This window comes from Poecilia latipinna, unplaced genomic scaffold (assembly GCF_001443285.1).
Source record: "Poecilia latipinna isolate Pla-1442-1.1 unplaced genomic scaffold, P_latipinna-1.0 Scaffold1757, whole genome shotgun sequence".
Taxonomy (NCBI): Eukaryota; Metazoa; Chordata; class Actinopteri; order Cyprinodontiformes; family Poeciliidae; genus Poecilia; species Poecilia latipinna.
Window position 1 is genome coordinate 105,407 of NW_015114373.1, and position 21,993 is coordinate 127,399.

The 21,993-nt window shown below is 39.4% G+C and overlaps 3 protein-coding genes across 7 annotated transcripts in view; 1 reads left to right on the forward strand and 2 right to left on the reverse strand.

Annotated features, from left to right (window-relative positions):
• Positions 1–3,838, reverse strand: part of LOC106965063 (heterogeneous nuclear ribonucleoprotein C) — a 14,544-nt gene extending 10,706 nt beyond the window's left edge. For 3 of the 4 annotated variants that reach the window (XM_015060954.1, XM_015060953.1, XM_015060950.1), the window contains exon 1: positions 3,140–3,838. The gene's annotated coding sequence lies outside the window, so the exon portion shown is untranslated. The remainder of the gene's footprint in view (positions 1–3,139) is intronic. The other variant, XM_015060951.1, reaches the window with a different exon arrangement.
• A 725-nt stretch (positions 3,839–4,563) lies between these two features.
• Positions 4,564–10,651, reverse strand: LOC106965060 (FH1/FH2 domain-containing protein 1). Its single transcript, XM_015060948.1, has 9 exons — positions 8,908–10,651; positions 7,675–7,815; positions 7,385–7,567; positions 6,401–6,520; positions 6,157–6,318; positions 5,820–6,070; positions 5,490–5,721; positions 5,181–5,289; positions 4,564–5,061 (listed from the first exon to the last, which is right to left on the reverse strand). The coding sequence occupies exons 1-9, from the start codon at positions 9,355–9,357 to the stop codon at positions 5,033–5,035; spliced, it is 1,677 nt and encodes a 558-aa protein (XP_014916434.1). The 5' UTR covers positions 9,358–10,651; the 3' UTR covers positions 4,564–5,032.
• A 2,836-nt stretch (positions 10,652–13,487) lies between these two features.
• Positions 13,488–21,731, forward strand: LOC106965064 (uncharacterized). Of its 2 annotated transcripts, XM_015060955.1 has the most exons (7): positions 13,488–13,726; positions 14,200–14,301; positions 16,606–16,695; positions 16,994–17,068; positions 17,806–17,876; positions 17,973–18,144; positions 20,304–21,731. In XM_015060955.1, exons 2-7 carry the CDS (start codon positions 14,233–14,235, stop codon positions 20,511–20,513), a joined length of 687 nt encoding a protein of 228 aa, XP_014916441.1. In that variant the 5' UTR covers positions 13,488–13,726; positions 14,200–14,232; the 3' UTR covers positions 20,514–21,731. The 2 variants fall into 2 exon arrangements, with proteins under 2 accessions (XP_014916441.1, XP_014916442.1); XM_015060956.1 differs by lacking the exon at positions 16,606–16,695 and having other exon boundaries at positions 13,489–13,726.
• The last annotated feature ends 262 nt before the right edge of the window (positions 21,732–21,993 follow it).

A 21,993-nucleotide genomic window follows, 5' to 3' on the forward strand; every position in this document is an offset into this window, starting at 1 on the left:
AAAAATATTCTCTATTTATTAAAAAAAGAAAAACCAAAAAAAAAAAAAAAAAAAAAAAAATATATATATATATATATATATATATATATATATATATATATTCAAGCCTGTTGAGGTTTGTGCTGAATAAATAATGCAGCCTCATGCTGTCGTGCTTCTGTCTGCCTTCTGTTTGCATGAAAGAGCTGCACAGTTCTGAGACTTCTCTTTGCTGCTCCAGACTCCGCAGCGCTTCACTGTTAGCATTGAAGCCTCGGCTTTAATGAGAGTAAAGAGCTTTGAGTTTGTTGTCACAAAGTTATGTAAGACTGCAGTGGGGTGGGGGTGTGCATTATAATTATGAATCAGATGGAGGCAGCAGCAAAAGAAAAAAAAAAACAATAACATCCAGAGGCGTTCTGTGCTTTATGGTGCCTATAATCCTGTTGCCTTTGTAGATTTAATAATTCTTTTGACTGAATTAGCAGGTGTGTGATGAAGTTGCATTTTTTTTTTTTTTGCTGGCAGAAACTTTGTTATTTCACATTGCAAGAGACAGATATCACTCGTCAAAAGCAAGAAGTGCAGCCAGGTGGGCCTCAGTGTAACCCAGAAGTAGCAGCAGCAGCAGCAGCAGCAGAGGGATTACATGTTAGCAGCAGACTGTCTGGCCAAAGCTTAATGCTGTGCTCTCGCCCTGCATGATTTGCCCTGCTGGCAACCCGATAGAGCGACCACAAGCTGTGGTGTTTCTAATTCTGACAGGAGTGTTGGGGTTCAAGCAGGGATCTACAGGATTTACACACATTCACTTTCCTTTAGGAGTTTAATTTCCAAACCCATCAGTTTATGCAGTTTGTGGAGTAGCTCAGTCTTGGTTTGGACTGATCCAGATAGGGAGTCAATGCTCGGATAGATTGTTAAATGAATAGTTTGGTCAGTTTTTCTGTAATGCATGTCTTGAAGAAAAGGGAGTACAGTTTAAGAACAATTGAATCCAAACTGCTATAGTCAAACACCAGGGTACAGCACTGTAGTATTATTGGTAGGGAGGCACCGATGCACTTTTTTCACTCACGATACCTATACAAATATCTGAGATTTAGTAAACATCGCTCAAAGTACTAAGTATAGAAATTAGACTGAATAGATTTGCCCTTAAGGATCAGGCACATTGTCTCTAATACTCAATTGTTTTTCAATATTGGGCCTGGTTAAGACATTAATGTCGGATCGGTTCATCTCTAATTATTGGTGAAGAGAATGCTAAGCTGCTTTGTTGCTAAGCTCCAGTAACGCTGCCGGCTTAATCAGCTGATGCTGATGTAAAATAAGTGCCTTTGGAAACAAATCTTTGCCATTGCAAAACTGATAAGTGCCATCTGATCAGAGAGACTGATACTCTTAATACATGGTTATGAACTGGGGGTCTGTGTGGCTTTCGAAGGATTTTCTACTACAGGCAACCTATCACTGGTGATAACTTTATAGAACATTGCCTAAAAAACATCAATATACCAATATGTGGTATAGTGGGATTATGTCAACATGAGGACTATTGTTATATGGCATCATTACATTCATCTTTCATCTACATTATGGCCCACAGTTGAGCTCTAAAAAGACCAAATTACAATAAATGGAAAGTCTGGCCAGTAATAAAAAAAGAATATTTAACTGCCTTATATTATTTTATTATCTGAAACTTGGGCATCCAATCCATATAAGAACTTAGTTTTCTGTGTCTGTGTTTTTGTATGTATATAGTGTTGGTGCTTCAACTATGAAAGCTCCTGCAGCAAGCATGGCTCATCCTCGGTGGCTTGAGCAGCCATAGAGTACAGATGAATTCCCGTCAGAGGGATGCGGTATGGTTACGGGTCAGTGCAGTTCCTCACACTGTTTGGTCTGTTTCCATTTTAAAAGTGATTTCAATGGACCTCTGCGACACACCCTCTCAGTTGTAGGTCCATAGGAAAGTGATATGGTATGGTTGGAGTGGTACTACAGCTGTTACACATCACAGTCCATTGGTTGTCACTGATGGTATCAAGCATGAGCCATACTACTGCGTCATGTTCATTGTCACACTAGTATGACACAATGTTGAGCGTTTGGGTTTAACCTCAACTGAACAGTGACAGTTCAAATGGCAGTTTAATACACCGACCCATATGGTGGTGTACAGAACTGCACTGACCAGTGCTGTGCCACTCAGTGGAAACGAGGTAATAGAGCCCCACATAGACATCTGGTCCCACCTTTCTTCCACTTTGTACCCCCAAAAAACCCATAAGACTATTAGAAGATCTCAGCAAATGACTTTACATCATGGCTTGTTAAAGGGAGTTCAAAATCTTCATAAGGTTCAGTAGGTATGAATTGAAGGTGGTAGAAAATGGCCCGTGACAGACAACTTCTTCTGGTTCCTGAAAAAGTTGGGTATGAAACGGCCAAAAGTACCAAATAAGAAAGGAGTGAAGTGACTAACACCCGGTATGCAATACATAAATTAACTATTATGTTAAATACAAAAACATATTTTAAAACCAGTGTTGTTTTTGGTTGCATACTTCTTCATTAAAGTGGTACTATCATTTTAAGCCATATAAAAGTCACATATTGTAAAGCACTTTGCCTTATATAAAGCCTTATTGCTGAAATATGCAATGCAAATAAACCTGGTTGATTGATTAGTAAGTACTATGAGTTGCTTTAAACAATAAAATAGGAAAAACACACGAGTGCCTCTGTTGCTGGTGAAACTTTGCATAAATATGAAAAAGCAAAAGAAAATGCAATTGTTTGGGGGGAAAGCACTGTTAAAATATTGATTTGCCTGCTAAACCACCTTGTTTGTGGTCACACTCACACAGATAAGCAAACTGAATTTGCAAATAAGCAGCAAGGTATCACCGTATCAGAGCTATTTAGACCCTGAGCCCTATTGGAGCTCCGTGAGCCCTCAGGTCATAACATCTGCACACCTCAAAATAGAAATAACTTTATTGTCATATGCTCAAAAACAAACTGGGTAATCAAAATTGTATTCCACAAGCTCCCTTCAACACCTCTCATGTAATAGTACCTTTCCCTTTTTGGGTTAAAAAGCTTTATTAAATATAGCAATATTGCCAAAAAGGAACAAAATATGTGGCACCTATGCAAAGAAAACTCCAACTTGTTGACTGTGCAAAATGTTCAAATGTTGTCCTTGAAAAATGCCTGAAAAATGACATCACTCCTCTGCAGGAAAACATAAAGCCTCAGCAATCACTACAAAGAAAATTGAAAAACACTACGTCAAGAAATGTAAACCAGGTTTTTGCTGGCTGATGAAAAAGCAACATAAAAAAACATCTTTTTATTCCAGAGATTGAATAAGCCGGTTAAAAAAAAAAAAAGCAGTCCAGATCATCCTGGAACAATCCTCCACATTTCTCTCCATGAAAACGAGCCAACAGTCAGATACACGACAAGAGAACACAACATGCCTGAAAAATGGAGGTTTAAAATAGAAAAACAGAGCAAAGACACCGAGGTGAATGTTACAGCAAACTAGTTTATGAGCTGTTTTTACTGCCGTCACAAAATGTACGCCATAACAGTCAGCCAGCCTGCCAGCCAGTCAACACAGTCTCGGGAAAACCAGCCAGAAAAAATTGCAATAAAAACAAAAATAACATAAAAAAAAAATCCCAAAGACGCTTCAAAATTTAGAAAAAAATGAAAAAGGTGCGAAAAATCTCTCGTTAAAAATACTCACCAGTACCTTAATACTAAAAATGAGAACAACTGAAAGCTTGTTTTACTCGGGAGATGGGTTATCCGCTTACTGTTCTGCTCACTGAATGTAAGCAGCACCTTGAAACCGGGTGACACAAAATGGCGTCGACTCACACACTGTGAGCAGAGCCGGCCCCGCCCCCTGATTGTATTCCTGGCTTCTGATTGGATCTCTACTCCCCCCTTCTGGGAAAGTCTATCACAGATTGGCTGCTGAACTGGACAGATGTGTCAGTCAACAGAGATATCTGCAAACCGCTGTCGCTCGACTCAAATGACGGCGTGAGAAAATTTAAGCTAAAAACCTAAACAAAAGACGATTAACGTCAGGAATGTTTAAGACTAAAACTCAATACGAAGTCCAAAGACTGTAATTTTTGTCAGTTTGACTTAGAAACAGTTTAGCTTTCATTCTTGTAATTATTATGACTAATAATTGTAGTTTCCACAAAATAACAATATTAAACTTGGCCATGGTTACAAAATTTGAATTTATAATTTTTGTAGTTTTTGAAGACTGCTAGCTACTCAAGACATTTGCAGATAAGATTTGCCTGTTTCTACCATAAAATTGATTGGAGTAAATAAACCATTACAGGTGACTGCAGTTGCTAAATACTGTGAAATTTAAATATTAGCTTGTTATTATTTATAATACAGCTGAGCATTTTAATTTTTAAGTTTTATTCATGCTTTAAAGCTCAGATTCAAGACAAGTATTGCTCTTTTTGTAAATCATTTTATTTTATTTCTCTAAACACACATACTTTTTAAAAAATCATTTTTTTTTACAAACAACAGCAATTTATGACCACAAAATGCTAATTTAGATATTATGCAAATGCACATTTTTACTGTTACACAATGCTTGTGATATTTTTGACTGAAAACAGAAAAAGTTTATTGCATTAAGTGCCAGACCGTGAGCAAAATATGTGTCTATGTAAACATCTGGTTCTAGCTGTTGCTTTAGCTTGATAGTCAAAAACGGATTGAAATCAAAACTATTAGCATCAGTTATTTCATAAGGATATTTTTTTTCAGTCTAACTTCAATTTAGCTGTTTATAAAAACAACAATAACAATAGTTTGACTCATGCAAATTACAAAATTCATCCTCAACTCAAAGTTTCCCATGTATTCGACAAAGGCTCTGCTGCAAAATGCACCGGCTGTAAAATATGGGAATATAAGAGATCAACATTTCAGTGTAACGGCAACATCATAAATAACTTTCTCCAGTGACTAACAGGGAACATCAGCAAGGTCATGCCTTCAGTTTTCTTGAAAACGAATCTGAAATAGAAACAAATGAGCACTCAAGTCAACAAATCATATAGTAAACTCACTTTAAATTAAGCAGAAAAACTGATCAAAGTAAGAGTAAAAAAACAAACAAATAATGTGTGAAAGACCTTTGATGTCAGCCATCCGTCGGCGGCTTCGTGGTAAAGTCCCATCCCTCCTCGGAACGGACTCTGGCGTTCTCAGCACTTCCTCCAGGCGGCTTTGTTCATCACTTTCCTGCACGGCAGATCAAAAGTAGTTTATTCAGATCTTTCGGAAGAGAGGTGCTGTTCAAAGATTATACGCATTTCACATGGCTCTGGGTTAATTTCCCTCTGCACCCACATGTTGCATTTTTTTTCCCCTTTCTGCCAAATTGTCCCTTTAACAGGTAAATGTGTTGAATGGTTTGGTTTGGGAGTGTTTGAAACACCAACCTGTGACGCTGGAGTTAGCTGACCTTTCCTCCTGCCCACAGGCGTGCTGGGCTCCGGGCTTTCACCTCCGATCTTCTGCCGCTCCTTCTCCCGCTCCCTCTGCAGAAGGACGGCCTGCCTCATGGCCCTGTACTCCAGCGAGAAGTTGCTGATGGTCCTGCAGAAGTCCTCTGCTCTGGTGTCTCGCACCATGGCTCGGGAGTAACCCAGGAACATGACGAACGAGTGGAACCTTGAAGAAGGAAAGACAATCAGCAGGATAAACGATAAGTTCTAAATCACGGGTGAAGCCGTTCAAAGTTCGGTGTTTGGTGAACGTGTGCAGCGTGCCTGTTGATAACCCGACGGTGAACGGCTCTCAGGACCTTCAGCCGCTCCTCGCACTCCTTCAGGATCTTGGGCAGTTTGTGACGGAGCGAACCTTCTGGAGCGAACATCTCCACGTCTTTCCCTTTCCGCTTATCTCCTTTTCCTCCTTTCCTCTTTTCCTCAGCCTTTTCCAGAACCTTCAACTGCTCCCAGGATGCTTTGCACATGGCCTCTAACTGTGCAAAGTTGGACTGGACTAGAGAGTAGTCACACTGCGGAGATGAGGGACACCTTTTTAGCACCAAATGTGACTTTGTCTGCCTTTTGTTTTTTTGTAGTGACTTCTCACAGTATGCACCTTGCCGGCTTTAGTGACGGCGGTGATGTCAGAGTAGAGGTCAGAGGATTGTGGGTAGAGCTGCAGCAGGAGCACGCAGACGTGGTGCAGCAGCGGCTGGCGCGTGTGCGTATCCCTCACCTGGGACAGCTTTCCAAGGTAGCTCAGCTCAAAGCCACGGGCCTTGGGGAAATGAAATCTGTTGTCAAGCATGAGTGAAATTAAGCAGAAATAAAAAATGAAACTAACAATTACGATCCCTCACCTTACAGCCGTTGAGAAAGTTACCGATGGCTAACACGGTCGCTAGGATGCACCTGAAGGTCTGGCTGGCGGCCAGCTGTTCCATGGCCAGCTTTAGGTGGAACAGAGGCTCAGCGATTTCCTATATAATGGATGGACACACATATAGAGGGCATTGTGGGAACTAAACAGCACACTGTGCCTTGCAGAAGTACTCACACTCTTTAGTTGTTACAGCCAAGGATTTTATATAGACTTACACAACGTAGTGTATCGGTTTTGAAAAAGTTTCACAACTGAAAAATGTGGCAAGAATTTCGGTCAGTGCTGGTTGGCTTTAGGAGTTGTGCTCTGTACAAGACTTTCCCCACAACAACGACACGTGGTGTGACAAGATGTTCCGGTCAGAGGAAACCATCTGACCAGAACATGTTGCTGGAATATGTTGTTAGTTGCCATCAGCAGCTTGCTAACAAGCAAGTGAATTAGTAACTTGGTGGTTTAGAGTTAGAAACTTGTTGGTCGCTAATTTGCATGCAAGTTGTTTTTTTAATACAAAACCTAAAAAGAAAGCAGCCCTCGATCCAGGGCAAAGCATAAGCATTTCCCATGACAAATAAGATCTATTTGCAGTTAGCAACAATTTGTTGCTCTCAACAAGTCAATAAGTTGTCAGCAACAACCTGTTGCTTTAGCTGTTGAGCGTTAACTTATCAATTAGATTACTTGTAGCTCTTTTACTGGGTTTTAAATTGAGCATGACACTTCTTTTTTTCTTTTCTTTTGCTGGTCCATATCTAAAACACATCGAATTTTGTGGTTGAAATGTGAAAATAACCAAATACAGACATGTGGTTTTTAATGGTACTGTAGATGAGCCAGCAGGCTGTTTTCTTTTTTTTTTTTTTTTAGGCTTTGGACGTTAGAAGAAGCAGCAGAGCTACGTTTGCAAACCATTCTGAGATCAGTCAAGGTGACAGTCATGACAGGTGTTGTTTCTGTCTACCTTCTCTAAGGAGTCGTAGTCCAGAGCGAAGGTCCAGAGCTGAAGTCTCGTACTCAGGTGAGGTATTTCCCCCAGGGTGAGTAGACACAGTTCAGCCTGGGCCAGGGGAGCGTGGGGGTTCTGGGCCTTGGCTTCGTTGATCAGAGAAAGCTCTTCCTCTGTTGGGATCAGAGCTTCAAGTCGCTGTTATAGACGAAATGTGAAAACAGTTCAAACCCGTGCTGGAGATAGCAACGTAAACGCCGTGTCAGAACAAAAGTTTAAAGGTCAGATACAGAGGGTCGGTGTACCTGAATGTCCTCTCTGTCCAGCACGCTGCTGTCCATGCTGTAGATAGCAGGAGGGAGGAGGCGAGGTGGAGGCAGGCTGCTCAGGGCGATGGTTATGATGTTACTGCGCTTCATGCCCAGCACTGAAATAGTCGACAGCTTCTGTTGAAGAGAAACAGGCAGCACACTGTTATGATGCAATATGGGTTTTTTTTGCCTGCCTTTTGATTGTGACACAGATTTTGTTGCCTTATAATTTATAATTAGATATATTTGGATGTTTGCATCATTTTATAAATCATATAAATCCTCCAAAGGGTATTCATACCAATTTCTGCCACTATTAAAAAAACAACAACTTGACTCTAGTAAGTATGACATGACTATCTTATAATTAGTTTATCGTCATTATAAGTTCTCATAAGAATGAAATACTATCTAATAATTATGACCTACAACTAAAGGGTATCTCATAACGAGATACCTAAGTCATAATTGTGAGACACAAATTTATTTATTGTTTTCATCAAAGTGGAATAAACGGGCTTCCATAGATTTGAACTAACGTTTCCTAAAAACAACAATAATGTTTTGACCTAAATTCAAAGAGTACAAAAAAATCTGAACATTGGAGAATAAATGTACCTGGTGATGAATCTTCAAACATTACCTTTTTGCTGCATTGATTTTAAAATCATTCACTTATACGCCTACCACAAATTGAATGCAGGCTGAAAGACTCGGGCTTTGAGCCAGTGTATGGTTTACACTGAATTTAACAGAAACAGTAATGATTGAAAGATTACTGTCATGACTGCTTTTTGATTTTGATGGGATTTTCACTAAACTTACCTACTTTATAGCTGCCAATGACTACAAACCATTGTTATTGATCAGCTGACTTCAGAAATCACAAGTCGTCCATTCTTTTCACAGATTGTCTGTCTCATATAAAACTGTCACAATATGGTGACAGTTTCAACAAATATGGAGGAAACACAAAATTGTGGATTTTTGACATTAGTGGAGTGTTCACAAGTTTTTGTGCACATTTGTAATGGAAACTCGGCTATTGCTACATCCAACCCTCAACACACATAGAGACTTACTAAATCAGCTGTTGGGACTGACATAAGCAGATCGCTATATTTGACAGTAACACACTTTGCCATTTTGTCTTTTCATAAAACACTTAGAAATGGACAGAAGTCCTGGTTTCAAGGTGTTTTTTAAATTTTTTTTTATCATTCTCACCTGCCGCCCAGAAACCACCTTAAAACTGGTACTGGTGGCCTTAGACTCAAACAAATACTCCAGACGGTTCTTGTCCAGCTGCACTGGCTCCAGCCCGGCCCATATAGTCTGCTTCCCAAAGCGTGTCATCCTGGGAAGCGGGGTCAGGTTCTGGAGTTCCCTCCAGTGAAGCTTTAAGGTGTGGCTCTTAATTCCTGCACCTTTACATGGTGAAGGTAAAGCGGGAGGTGGAGGAAGAGGCGGTGGAAGAGGTGGCGGAGGAGGTGCCACGGACAGGTGTTGACTTGGTGGTGATGTAAGGAGCTGCTCGTCCTCTTCACTGTCGTCTTCATCGAAGAGGTCAGAGAAATCCAAGGAGTTGAGGCAAAGGCATGCAGCTGGTTTAATGATCGAGTCCCAGGATTGGTCAAAATCCCAGGTCAGGTCCTTGATTTGATCCGTTTCCTTCATTGGTCTCTTGAAGAAATGAATGTGTTAAAAAAGTTACTTTTTCCTCAGCTGAAAAAGTAACTTTTTCATCCTGAAAATGAGCGAAAGTCTCGTTGAGGATCTACCAGACCTTGTCTTTCGTTCCCGTCATTCCTCATAGAAACAGAACTCCTTGCTTTTCCTGTACTTTCTCTTCTCACTGCGCAGTCAGCCTCCACCTCACAGACACTAAATCTCTATCTGAACATCTGTGGATGCTCTGCCTCACTTGTCCACCACAGGAGCGCAAAGCTCCCACGCCCAGAATCCCAATTTCTGAGCCACCTCTGGCCGATCCTCACTCTACCATAACCTGTAATTGCCTTGGGTGTCGTGTTTGTTCCTTCAGATTTGAAGCGTCTGATCTAAACGTCCGCTGTTGTTCTTTTGCAGCTGAGCTCTGCAACCTCAGAGAATTCTTGTGAGCCTTGATGGGCTGTGTTTAAGTCCTGATCCCAACTCTGATGAGAAAATTCACGGAATGCCTTTCCCTGCTGCTCTTTCAGAAATGCCTCTGCAGCTGCCCTCTGACTTTCATCTCCCCGTGTGTGTCCAGAAGCAACGGCTGGCGAGAGTTTCGGTTGGAGAGCGAGGAGGGCGAGGGATGCACTGGTGCATCGGTTATGGTTTATTTGAGCTGCGCCCTTTTCCTTCATTTCCTTATCAAGGCCAAATCTCCTGTTTGTGTTGGTATCATAGTGTATATACAAGCCTCTTTATCTTCTCCTTTAGATCTGTTACTTCCGTCCTCTTTAGTTAACACACACACAGAAGAGCTCATCTTGCTTTCAAGCAATTTCCTCTGTCAGTTTTATGAAGACATATTGTTCTTACATAAGTTTTTTTTAAGTAGGGCAGTGAACTTTTTATGAGCAGGACTGCGCCAAATATGCAGGAAATATTCTCTTGAAAGCAGTGCAGTGCTATTGTCACATCAGTACTAGTTACTTGTTTTGAAACAAAGCCAGGTAAAGGACAGTGCAAACAACTTCTAGTCAGATGAGACCATGCAAAACACTGCGGGGAAGCTAGTTACTGGTGTAAAAGATCGAAGTACAGGGGTTCCAATGCATCGTCAATGTGCATAATATTATGAGTATTACATTCTACATGTCATAAACTCACATAAATAGTTCATTTTGCCTATCAGATGGAGTCTCACTGCAGTAGATGCTAACAATGCTGATTTTGGAGGGTGTTATTGACCCCGGCCTCAACCAATCCACTACAGAATTGATGTTTGTGAGTCACGTATTTGATCTGGTTTAGGCTTTATGTTGGATTTCCCTTCCTGAAACCACCCTGTGCATTTTAAAGACTTGGGACTGGTACAAGGAATCACTGGCTTGTGACCTCTTATAGTTGCATTCCTATCGACGAAACGATGGCTATGCAAAGTATTTTGACAAGGCGACTGAATTCAAATAGATGCCACACTTTTCTGATTCTATTTGTAGAAACAAAGGAGCTTCTCGGTGTTTGTCTATCACCTTAAATATTAATAAAATACTTAAAGTTTGTGAGGCAAAATGTGAAAAGACTTAAGGACTACTGCCAGATACTAGAAAGGTCTCTAAAACAGTATTTGGTTTGTCCCCAAGGGTCTTTTGCATGGTCCACATGCAACCTTAATGAGGATCCCTCCCTCGGCCATTAGGTCTCCCCTAATTACACTTTATCTCACTCAGTAGCCCTGCTGTCTGCTGGCGGCAGCAGGACTCATGGGAGAATTCAGTCAAAATGAGCTCCATTTGCAAGACTTAATATCGTTTAGGCATTTATTTATCAACACGGCATTTTAAAGTCTGCTCCCAAATATACATATTCGCTGCTTGTCTTGGGAGTGTCTAAAGTTTTACTTCTTCAGCCTCCCAAAGACGGCTTTTGCTCACAAATAAACAGCAGACTTGTTTTGGCAAGGCTCCAGTTACCAGACCCGATAAGTGCAGCTGCAGAGTTGTGGGGACGATGCGGCGCCCTTACAGAAAGGGACACGTTTTCTGTGGGAAAAAGCAATTTTCGGGATGTGAGGATGTTCTGTGTCTCGGTGTGTGTCTCTGTGCGGTAGTGGCTGTTTAAATAAATGCTTGCAACTCTTTTTTTCCCCCCCCTCTTCCTCTATTGCGGGTCCCTACATGGCTACTGAACCGACTGTAGGTCGACTCTAAGTGCCAAGATAAAGATCAAGACAAAAATCACATGTAATTGCTGCACGTTTGAGGGTTTTTAAGATGTCAGGGTCAAAAAACTGAACTTTGATTTCGTCATTAGAGAGGTCAGCTTGAAATGGGACGCTCTTCCAACACGTTTAAATGTAGTTTTCTAAAACTCAAGCCTGGTCTCATTTTAATTTTTTTTTATCACGACGCCATTGTTGTCGTCTTGAAAACTTTACGTGTCTCCACTTTAACCGTCCAGACTTGCTCGCACGACTCAACACTTAAACTGTGCACCGTTTTACTTCAAGTAAACGTCTCATTTTCCTCAAAGACAATAACATACCAGTGTACCACATTGCCTCGCAGCGCATATTCAATGCAACAATGAGATGTGGCAGCAGTGACCTGCAATTCCATGTTCAGTAGGTATGCGCCTTTCTTTGGAAAAGATGATTTAAGGGCTCACAGAACCACTTTTAAGATGCTTTCCAAAGCAAAGGTAGAGGGAATGCAACATTTCAAGTTTTTTGCATCAAAACACAAAGTTTTTTTTTTTCCAGCAACTATTTAGCTTAAACCAAGACTATTTGAAAGATGCATCTTTTCACACACAAAGGTTTATTTCTATCATTGTCACAGTGAGCAGGATGGAAAGTGAAATGGAAAAAAGCTTTAGTCCATTAGATCCATGTGCACTCTGCATATTGCTCTCAATTCAAGCGTCACTCAGTTTTTTTTACCAGTTTTCTAAACACACCCATAAAGTCACATAATGCTCAATACACAATAATGTAAAACTCTCTGCAAACTCATAAACCCTGTGATTAAAAATTGATTCTGCCTGGTCTCACAACACAAGTTAAACAATTTCTTTAGCAATTTCCTTTTTGTATGCACTAAACATACATTGTTCCTTTGATGAAATCACAATTTAATCAAAGTTATCTGTCACATGTTCCGGAGTGAGAAACACATTAAATCCACAGTGAGGGGAGTAAAACAGTGGCATCAATTTTCAACAGAGCACTTCAAGCAGGTCTTCAATAAATTTTAAAAGAATTGTTTCAAACAGTATTTTAGCCTTATTTTCCTATAATTGGTCATAGTATCTTTGTTTGTTATCCACAATAATTTTTTTCTGATCCTTCAAAAAAATATAGCAATCTATTTTGGTATTACAGAATATATTGTTAGTGAACTATGTTATGTAACAACATGTGAGAATAAAATACATGAATTTTCCTTTTTACATGCCATTGTGTTTTTTCACCGACCTGATAAAATAACATCTACAAGGTAGGACTAACAAGATGACACCAATTACAAGTTGATCAAAAATTTCTATAATCTCAGTATCTGGTATCTGTGCCGTACGTGTTCAAATCGCATTTTATTGCACATTTTTATGTTGAGTATTTTTTAAGAGACTGCTGTAAAAGAAGAAACAAACATGGTGCCCCAAGAAGCACGTCTTTTTAAAAAAACAAACAAAAAAAAAACAAACAAAAAAACATATCTTCATAATTTGAATAATAAAGAATATAACACAGATCTCAAGTTACCAGCAAAAGCTTCAAGAAGTCAAAGAATTATTTCACAATAAAAATATTTCAAAAATATGGATTTAATATTAATGAAACATGTTTCTTAAACGATTTATTTACTCTATACAGAAATAAAGACAAATGCATATAGAGCCATTAATCTCAGAATTACTAAACTCAACATGTCATGATATAAATAGGGGGATTTCATATTTGATGAAGATAAATTTGAAGAGACTCTTGTGATATATTTATTACTTATTATATACTATGATATAGCAATAAGCTGTAAAAAGGAAGAAACGTACACGTGTCATTGTTTTCATGTCGTTCTAATTTCACCTAGTTCAATTTATTTTGAAAGCCACGTTAAAACGGAAGTCGCACCAATCTCTGGCTCGCGCTCCCGCGGTGCTTGGTGTACTGTGTGAGTGAGCGCGCGCCTTCCCTGACTGTAGCTGCCTGTCATCGCTCGCGCTGACATCACGCAGAGGATTTGCCACAATGTCAAACATAAGCGAACAGCGCGAGCTCATGGCTTCTCCGCGCCACAATGACACGCACTGCCGAGTGCGCCGGCTCGTTCTCTAATCAAAACACTCAGCCGACCTTTTATGGGTTTATTCTGTGTCCTGCGATGCTTTTCGGGTAAGATGGGTTACTCCGCTCTTATTTTGTTATATCTTAGAGTTGGGAAATACCGGAAATATTGAATACTTATTCAGTAATTATATATTTGAATTTTTCGATTTTAATTATTAGAACGCCCTTGTTATGTTGTCCGCGTTTTTACTTTATGTGAAAAGTTCTCAGGCTACCTATAACATTGATGCTCTGTGGTTATTACGTAATGGGAGTGCGGACAGTGCTGAGCAGATGCTAGAGAGGTGCTGTGATGTGATGTGATGACAAACCCCGCTGTTTGCGTAAAGACAGCATCACTTCTACACCACTGCAATGCTGTTTGTTTTTGCAGTCCATCAATGAATCATTCTTAAAACAAAAAAAAGAAGTAGAACACTCAGAAAAAATAAATGAAACCTCCAAGTGAAAAGAGTGTTAGCATAAATAATTTTCCGAACAAAGTCAAGTCAATGAAAATAATAGTTTCCCCCCTCTAGGTCCACGTGAGTGTTTGATCCCAGTCAGAGGTCATGCTGCGGAGGGAGTCTGACACCCACAGCCTGTTTACCTCTGGAGAGACATCCGATAATGACTGTGAGGTAAGGCTCTAAATCTTCTTTTTATTTATCTATTGCGCAAAACCTGTTTTTGGATTACCTGGATTTTGACATTGCATTACATAGAAAATAAGTCATAGAGCCAGCTGAGACACCTAACAAGCTTTCATACCGCCTAAACCAACTTAAAATTTAATTCATAAAATTGAGGTAACAAATTGCATGCATTTCATTTAGCTAAATTTTAAAAACTATTTACGCTTAAAGTTAATTTTACATCATGTTTAACCATGCTTAAGTGATGACATTCCATTTGGAATGCCAAACTCGGGCATTAATTTATAGTAAAATATTCATATAAACCAACAATTGTGTTGGCAAAGTTCCCAGCTCAAATATGAGTTCATAAAGTGAAGCTTTGTATTTGAACTTATTCAGTCAGGACAAGGAAGGACTGTCTGTGAGCAGTACTTAGGAGACATAGTAAACCGTCACCCCTTGCAGTAATTTAAAACCCACAAACCTAGTCTGTCTGTATGCCACCACAGCAGTAAATGATCATTTGTAAGAAAATTGTAATTTCAAAACAACTCCAGTTCTGACCAGCGCTATTTTTCTAATATTGACAGGTGTGCTCCAACAACATCCTCCCAAAAGCTGTCTCCTAAAATAACCCCACTTTTAATTCAGTTATGTTAAGGAAGTCTCACTTTTCTTCAAATAAAAAGTACATATTTAGAAGAGCTACCAAAAAGTAAATTCTGAGGACACCATCTGTGTCACGAAAGTAAAATATAAACACCTAATCAAACAGCATCTACAGTCAAACTGAGAAAAAAAAGGTAGTTATTGCAACTAAACATCCAGAAAAATAATTTTGAGACAGGTTTTTGACTTAACACAAATGTGGACAGTAGTTGTCAAGTTTGTACTAAGAGAAAACACATAAAAAGTACAAATTGTTGTTAAAGAGCCAGTTTTTACTCCGTAAACTTTATGCTCGCAAACAACGACTTTGGTTGACGCTTTGGTCTGACTGTTGACTCCCTACTTCAGGGTTCTGTACTATCTCTAACATGATCTGACCCCTCAGATTTTCAATTGTTTCATAATTTTGGGGCAATTACATCTTTCCAGTTGATATACTGTTTTCAGTCAGCAGCAAAAAAAATCCATCTTCGTCACTATTTTGCTTCCACAGTAACACATTCACATTTCCTTTATAGATGTAGCACTTAAAACTTGTCCCAATGCAAAAAAAAAAAAAAAAGAAAGAAAGAAAGCAATTTTAATATTGATATGTTTCATGGCTTCAAAATATATTGGTGCTTGGCCTTTAGTAGCTATAACATGCTGTTACATTTTTTAAAAGTTCAAACCGATTGTGGAAACAAACTTTCTCAACTATGTAGCTTAAGCGGTTTGTCATTAAAGCCCTAAACTCCACTGATGTAACTTTTAACATTTGGGCTAGCAAGAATGCTAGCATGTTAGCTCCTGCAAAGTTACAAAGCCTAACTTTTTAACATAAGTTAACCTTTCTGCTAAAAAAAACAGCTTAGGTGTACCATTCATCAATATAATAGTTGATTTTCAGACCTCTGCTGAAGTAGATAAGCTTAGTGGATAAAATCGAATTTACATGTAAGTATCAGCTGATATCAAATCACCCAAAAATAAGGAAATCGGGGCAGTCGGTCGATCGATCAGTGCACCCCTAAATACAACCCATATAAACATATCACCCTTCCTGTTCTCTGCTCAGTGTTGATGGACAAAAATAGTAGTTAATTGAAAACTTTAAGCAAAATTTTCTAAATCAAATGTTTATGCAGCGTTTACTACCAAAACAATTTCCTTGATATTGTTGAAATGCCTGCGTTATAGAACACAACATCAGTTACAAACTGATACGCTTGATTAAAATTGTAATAATTTGTGAGGTCAATATTCAATCCCCTAAACCCCCCCCCCCAAAAAACAGCAACTTTATTATGTAATCTACAAAGAAGTGTCTTTTATGATAAGTGGATGTGATGTTAATTACTTCCTCGGCTTAATTACCCGGGTTTTTAAGCATTCATGATTTCCAGCGTCTGGCAGAGGCAGTCTAATCAGCGCCCGGTTTTCAGCTCTTGAAAATACAAGTAGGTGGAAAAGGTTACATCACAGAGCCATTAGGAGATGCATAATTCACAAAAAAAAAAAAAAAAAAGTTTGGGAAACAACATCTTAGAACTTCCTTCGTGAAGCGTTTGCTTAATCTGCCGCTGGCAGGCAGTAAAAGGGAGTAAGAGGCATCAAAGAGTCACCAGTTCATCCTCTCTGTCTTTGTCTCTGTCTCAGATGGGGGCGAGTTGTGAAGAGGTAGATATAGTGTGCCTGTGTGAGGCCGGTCCCTGTACACTTTATTCAGAAGCACACGCGCCTACGCTGGTGAGTGCTCAGGCTTCCCACTTAAGTGTCTGTGGCGCGCGGCGAAAAACGCTGCACTTCGCCGCACCGCGTCGCTCAGAGCGTCCCTCTACATGTAAACACGTGCCTTTCGCCTCCTACCGATCTCTTCCGTATCTCTGTTGCTGCTTCTGTTTTTCTACTGTACATTTTACAGTAGCAGCTCAGAGCTGACAGCTGTCATGTTGTGTGTGTGTGCGTAGATGTGTGTGTGTTTTATTCCTCAAAGTGTTTTCAGGATCAGTCACTCTCGGCTATCTTCTTGCTTTTCTGTTGTCAGGGCACTCTGCTGTGTGAACACTGTGGAAAAAACAGAGTCATGTTAACCAGGTACTCTGAGGGATATGGCACAGAGGTAATATATATCATATGCGTGTGTGTGTGTGTGCGTGTGGGTGTGTGTGTCATCAGTTAGCTAAAGCACCCTATACACTGAGCTCTCTCTATTATACTGTGCAAAGTTCTAGAAGGTTCCAACATGTCAGATCTACATTGTCTTGGAAAAGTATTCAGAATCCTTGAAATTTTTCACATTTTGTCAATATCTTTTTTCTTTCTTTTTTTTTTTACCAGACAGAAATCTAAAAAGTTTGGCTAAATAGTAATAGCAATTATACAATAGCAATTCTTAAGTGAACCAGTTTAGTGAGAAATAAACCTTCCAAAGTTAGTTCAGACCACCTCTGACTACTTGATCACTGTTGGTTTAACTGGCCCCAGATGTTCTAGTCAATGGTTTAAAGGAAATTCCCTTTCATACAACAATTCTATGCAGAAGTCATTCAACAATTTGAGGTGTTCATTCAACTGTTCAAGAGGAGATCAATACCGCTGGGATATAAATAGGATGACATTTATATAAGTGGTGAGCTCGTTGGTCATGCTATCGAAGGAGGCATCAGCTGGCTCATGCATATTAACAACCGTGACATAATGAAAAGTCACACATGAGCACATGCGGTTAGACACATGCCACCACCGGAGGTTGTTTGTGACAACTAATGGCTGTGATTCACCATCTTTTTTTTTTTTGTATTGAACGACGACTCATATTTTGAACGTAATGTATTTTAATGTTCCTCTGCGCTGCAGGAGGAGTGCTTGTTATCCGACCCTCAGGGAGAAAGCGATGCAGATGCTGACATAGAGGACACAGACTGCAGGTTGGTTTTTACTGGGGGACCTCTTCGCCACGTTTTGCTTGGCTTGTACTTTTTTTTTTCCTTATAATGTTTTGACCTTAAGTCTGATTGGTTCAGAATCCAGGAGCACAGCTCTCTCCAGCGAATCAGCTCACGCAGGCGCAAACGTCCTCGCGTGGCGCGGCAGGACACCACGGAGAGTGAGGACGACGGAGGGCGGAGCCACAAAAGCCATCGCTGGAACCTGCGGCTCAGTCCCGACAGAGCACACAGCAGGACCATCCTGGAGGTAGAGGGACAATCATCAAGCTGATTGGTTTCATTTAAAATAAAATACTCTGTAGGTGGGGGCATAGTTTACCATACTTTAACTCAGGATTGTCTGGAATCTTGAATCTTCTCCTCAAGTTCAAAGTTTTTTACACTTTGATTTAGAGAAAAGCATCGATGAGTCTTGCTGCAACATGAGTCCTTTAAGCTTGGAAATGCTCTTCAGGTGATTGAAGACCGACTTTGTAACTGTCTATATGTGGCTCTGAAGGTTCAAGTGAGAGTCCATCACCACTTGATGATGGATTTTGAGCCTGATTACTAGTTTCTAGTTGTAATAACTGAAGCTGTGCATTGATTCTAGTTTCCTCCTCTTTAGGCCCAACAATAATAACTTCAGTTTTGTTTCTAATCAGCTGGAGAAAGTTACGGCACATCCACACATTGATCTGTTTTAAGAATCTGTTTAGTGCTTAAATGGGTTCAGAGTCACCTGGTGATATTGTAACGTAGAGCTGTGCATCACCTGCATAGTTATGGCAGCTAATCTTGTTTCCTGTTATAACCTGAGCTAGTGGGAAGAGCATGTAGATATTAAATAGGAGGGGACCTAAGATTGAACCTTGCGGTAGCCCACTTGTGATTTCCTTCTGCTCTTTTCCAGAACTGATAAAATAGTCTTGGAAAAAAGTTGATTTTGTGTTCGGTGAACCATTTCTGTATTGATTTGGTCTCATGTTTGGGCAATTGTCCTACGAAGAGACCGAATGATGGCTTGTTTTCAGTCTACAGGCAGAATTTGCCAAAGTATTTATGTAGGTATTTATGATGAAGTGCCATATTGATTATGTAATCTCCAGGCATTTGTAACCTGCCTTGCATCTGTCTTATCTCTTGTCTTTGTTCTCACTCTCGCCCACTTCCCAAAAATCTCATTTGCATATTTCATCTGATGTTTTATTTATTTATTTATTTATTTTTGGTCACAGGGCAAAATGAGTCGGACATTTGGACAGTAAAAGAGTCCATTTAGATTCTCTCTTGTTTAACCCTGTTATTACAGTCCGGTCAGCGCAGATGGGATTTGACAGGAGATTTTTGTTTCACCTCATAAGCTGTTATTCCACAGTCAAAAAGCTATAATTAGACAGAATAAATGCCAGGTACTGAACGACATATTTGTTTTGGAAAAAGGTCAAAAGCACTTAAATTCAAAGCCATAAAATCTAAATACGTACTATATAATAATAATTAAAATAGTAACAAGGTTGCTGCTTGTTTCTAATTAAATCCACATACTAACATCTAAATTAAAGTCAACATATTTGCTATTATTACATAAATTCTCTGTCTGTGAAAGAAAATGTGACATGGCTTCAGTTTACTCAACTTGACTTTGCAGCAGCTTACACTCATAAAAAGTGAAACTGATGTAATTTTTATATTTCTATTTACATCCCAATGTTTAAAGCAAAGCCAATACCATGGTCGCAAGTAGGGCTGAAATGATTAATTGTACTATTCATGACTAATAGATTATTGAAATAATTGTCAACTAATTTAAAAATTGATTGTTAGCTGCAGTATACAGACTCAAAAAAGACCACTAGAGGTAAAACTGTACAAAACAGTACATGTTGCATTTAAGTTCAAAATATCTCTGGCTATAATTTTGTTTCACTCAGAACTCCTCAAATAGTTTAGTTTTAGCTTCACCTGGTTCAAATTCTGTAAAAAAAAAATAAAAAATAAAAAATAAAATAAAAAAAATATATATATATAAAGCACCTTTTTGCTATCCAATTATTAATTGGTTAATCCTACATTAATTTTTCCATAGGCTATAAATAAATAAAACTCAAACAGAACCAACAAATGCCCATTAGATCTGACTTCTACTATGAAACCTACAGTCTGAGTTGTTTTAGTTTTCTGCAGCAAAATCCTTGAAATGATTGTTAATTTTGCTGCTTTTATCAACCATTTTTTAAGGAATGCGCTTCCTCTTCACATTTTTCAAACTTGTTTTGATGCCTACATTTCTTGGTCTCTAAAAACATAACAAAAAAACTGAAAAAATTCGTAGACTTTTCTCTGGTTTTAACTGAAGGAGGAACTGCAAGTGCATCCAGACGCAATAGAATGATCCCCGTCCTTTGCCTTGTTTTCATCCCTCAGGAGAGCGTTTCGCAGGTGAGGCCGCTCATCATCACTGGGCCCAACGTGGAGAAGCAGAAGAGTCCTTCGGATGGGTCCCGAGGCTCCAAGCTGACCTCCCTGTGGCCCTCATCCCTACCTCTCCCCGTCAAGCTGCTGCTCCTGCTGCCCGTCTCGCTCTCTCTCGTCATCGTCATAATCTCATTCCTGCTGCCCTGGGCCGCCACATGACACAGCATTCTGGGCTTTTTTTTCCCAAACATCGCACAAATGTCATCAGTCTTATGATGTAGTCGATAGTATACTTATTTTTTATTACTTTTTTTTTTTTTTTTAAAGAAGAATTAGCAATGATATCAATGATTATTTCTGTTTAGATTGCGCTGTATTGAAGGATGCTAAACACGTTCTTGGCCGAATCTTTTCAAGGAGCTTACAGTCGCTAAGTTTCAGTTTCTCACCCCCTCATTTGTAAAAATAAACCTATCATCTCGTGGCCCCCGTCATAATGAGCTGCAAGAGCAACATGGAGGTTGGTGGGGGGCACCAAGGGGTTCAGGAACCTTCAAACAGGGTAACAACACACTCCATAGGAAAACATGTGAAAGACGATGCCGCTACACTATGCAATTCCTCTGTTCCTCCTGCGGCGCTGTGAGTGCTGTTAATGAGCTTCGGTCTCGTCGTGTCCTTGGCCCTGACACTACCCCCCTCCCTCAGCCTCTTCCCATTCTCCCCCCTCTTAGGAGTATCTTCTGTTAGTGCAGGGACCTGTGGCTCTAAATAGCGTGCAACCCAATTTAAAAAGCAATAGCAGCTGAGATCAGACACAAGTTGGCTGTGTATAATCTACTGAACATCTGTTGGTTTTCATGAACAGATTACATGGATCTTTTCTTTTTCTTTGTTGAAGATTAATTTAAAACACCAATCCATAGTAAAAATGAGCTGACCTCAAAACAAATGAAGCTTTAGAAAAAAAAAATACTGTAACTATGTACAATAAGTTCATATACATCCACATATTCACATAATGCCAACATCATAAATATGAATCTTATGTTACGTATGTTATCGTATGATTGCTGTTTAGAAAAACTGAGGTTGACAATCAATCACGCTAGTTGTTACAAGCTGAAATGCAAACTTGTAAGAAGCCATTTTGGCTACTCTGTACTGTATGCTATATTTGTTTTACGATGTTCTTTCTTTTTACTTATGAATGATATTTAAACATTTTGTCCAACTCACCAGAAAAGAGAAGTGGTTGTTATTATTCATCTTCATGTGCTGTATTCTATTAAGTACTGTGAATTTAGTTTAGTCTTCAATCCTGCTGTATTGCTCTTCCTAAAGCTTGCATTTCTTACATTGTATACATATATCCATTTTTGTGTTTCATGGGGCAATAAATTGTCAATAAAACTAGATTGTATTTTAACAAAAAAATTTATTTAAACTCGTCTGGTTTGAGTTTTGGAGCGCGTGGGGGATCTAAGAGCTTTTGTAACGTTTGAAAGATATTTTCAGTGCATTATATGGCACTGGGATTGATTGGGGACAAAATTTTAAACATTTGTTACATTTTCAGCTGGTGTACAGTGCAAAAAAACCCCGTTCCTCCCCTGACCTGTGGTGGTGTTGCACTAAGAACTATTGAAGGAAACGACACAAAAACCTCTGAAGAAAACATTGAGCACAAAGAATGGAG

What these genes read in the sequence shown, in the direction of transcription:
- LOC106965064 (XM_015060955.1), top strand. Translation starts at nt 14,233, where the DNA reads ATGCTGCGGAGGGAGTCTGACACCCACAGCCTGTTTACCTCTGGAGAG. An exon ending in ATAGAGGACACAGACTGCAG is followed by an intron (nt 17,877 to 17,972) that starts GTTGGTTTTTAC and finishes TGATTGGTTCAG; the next exon opens with AATCCAGGAGCACAGCTCTC. An exon ending in ACAGCAGGACCATCCTGGAG is followed by an intron (nt 18,145 to 20,303) that starts GTAGAGGGACAA and finishes TTCATCCCTCAG; the next exon opens with GAGAGCGTTTCGCAGGTGAG.
- LOC106965060 (XM_015060948.1), bottom strand. Translation starts at nt 9,357, where the DNA reads ATGAAGGAAACGGATCAAATCAAGGACCTGACCTGGGATTTTGACCAA. An exon ending in AGGTGGTTTCTGGGCGGCAG is followed by an intron (nt 7,816 to 8,907) that starts GTGAGAATGATA and finishes TCTCTTCAACAG; the next exon opens with AAGCTGTCGACTATTTCAGT. An exon ending in CACCGTCGGGTTATCAACAG is followed by an intron (nt 5,722 to 5,819) that starts GCACGCTGCACA and finishes TCCTTCTTCAAG; the next exon opens with GTTCCACTCGTTCGTCATGT.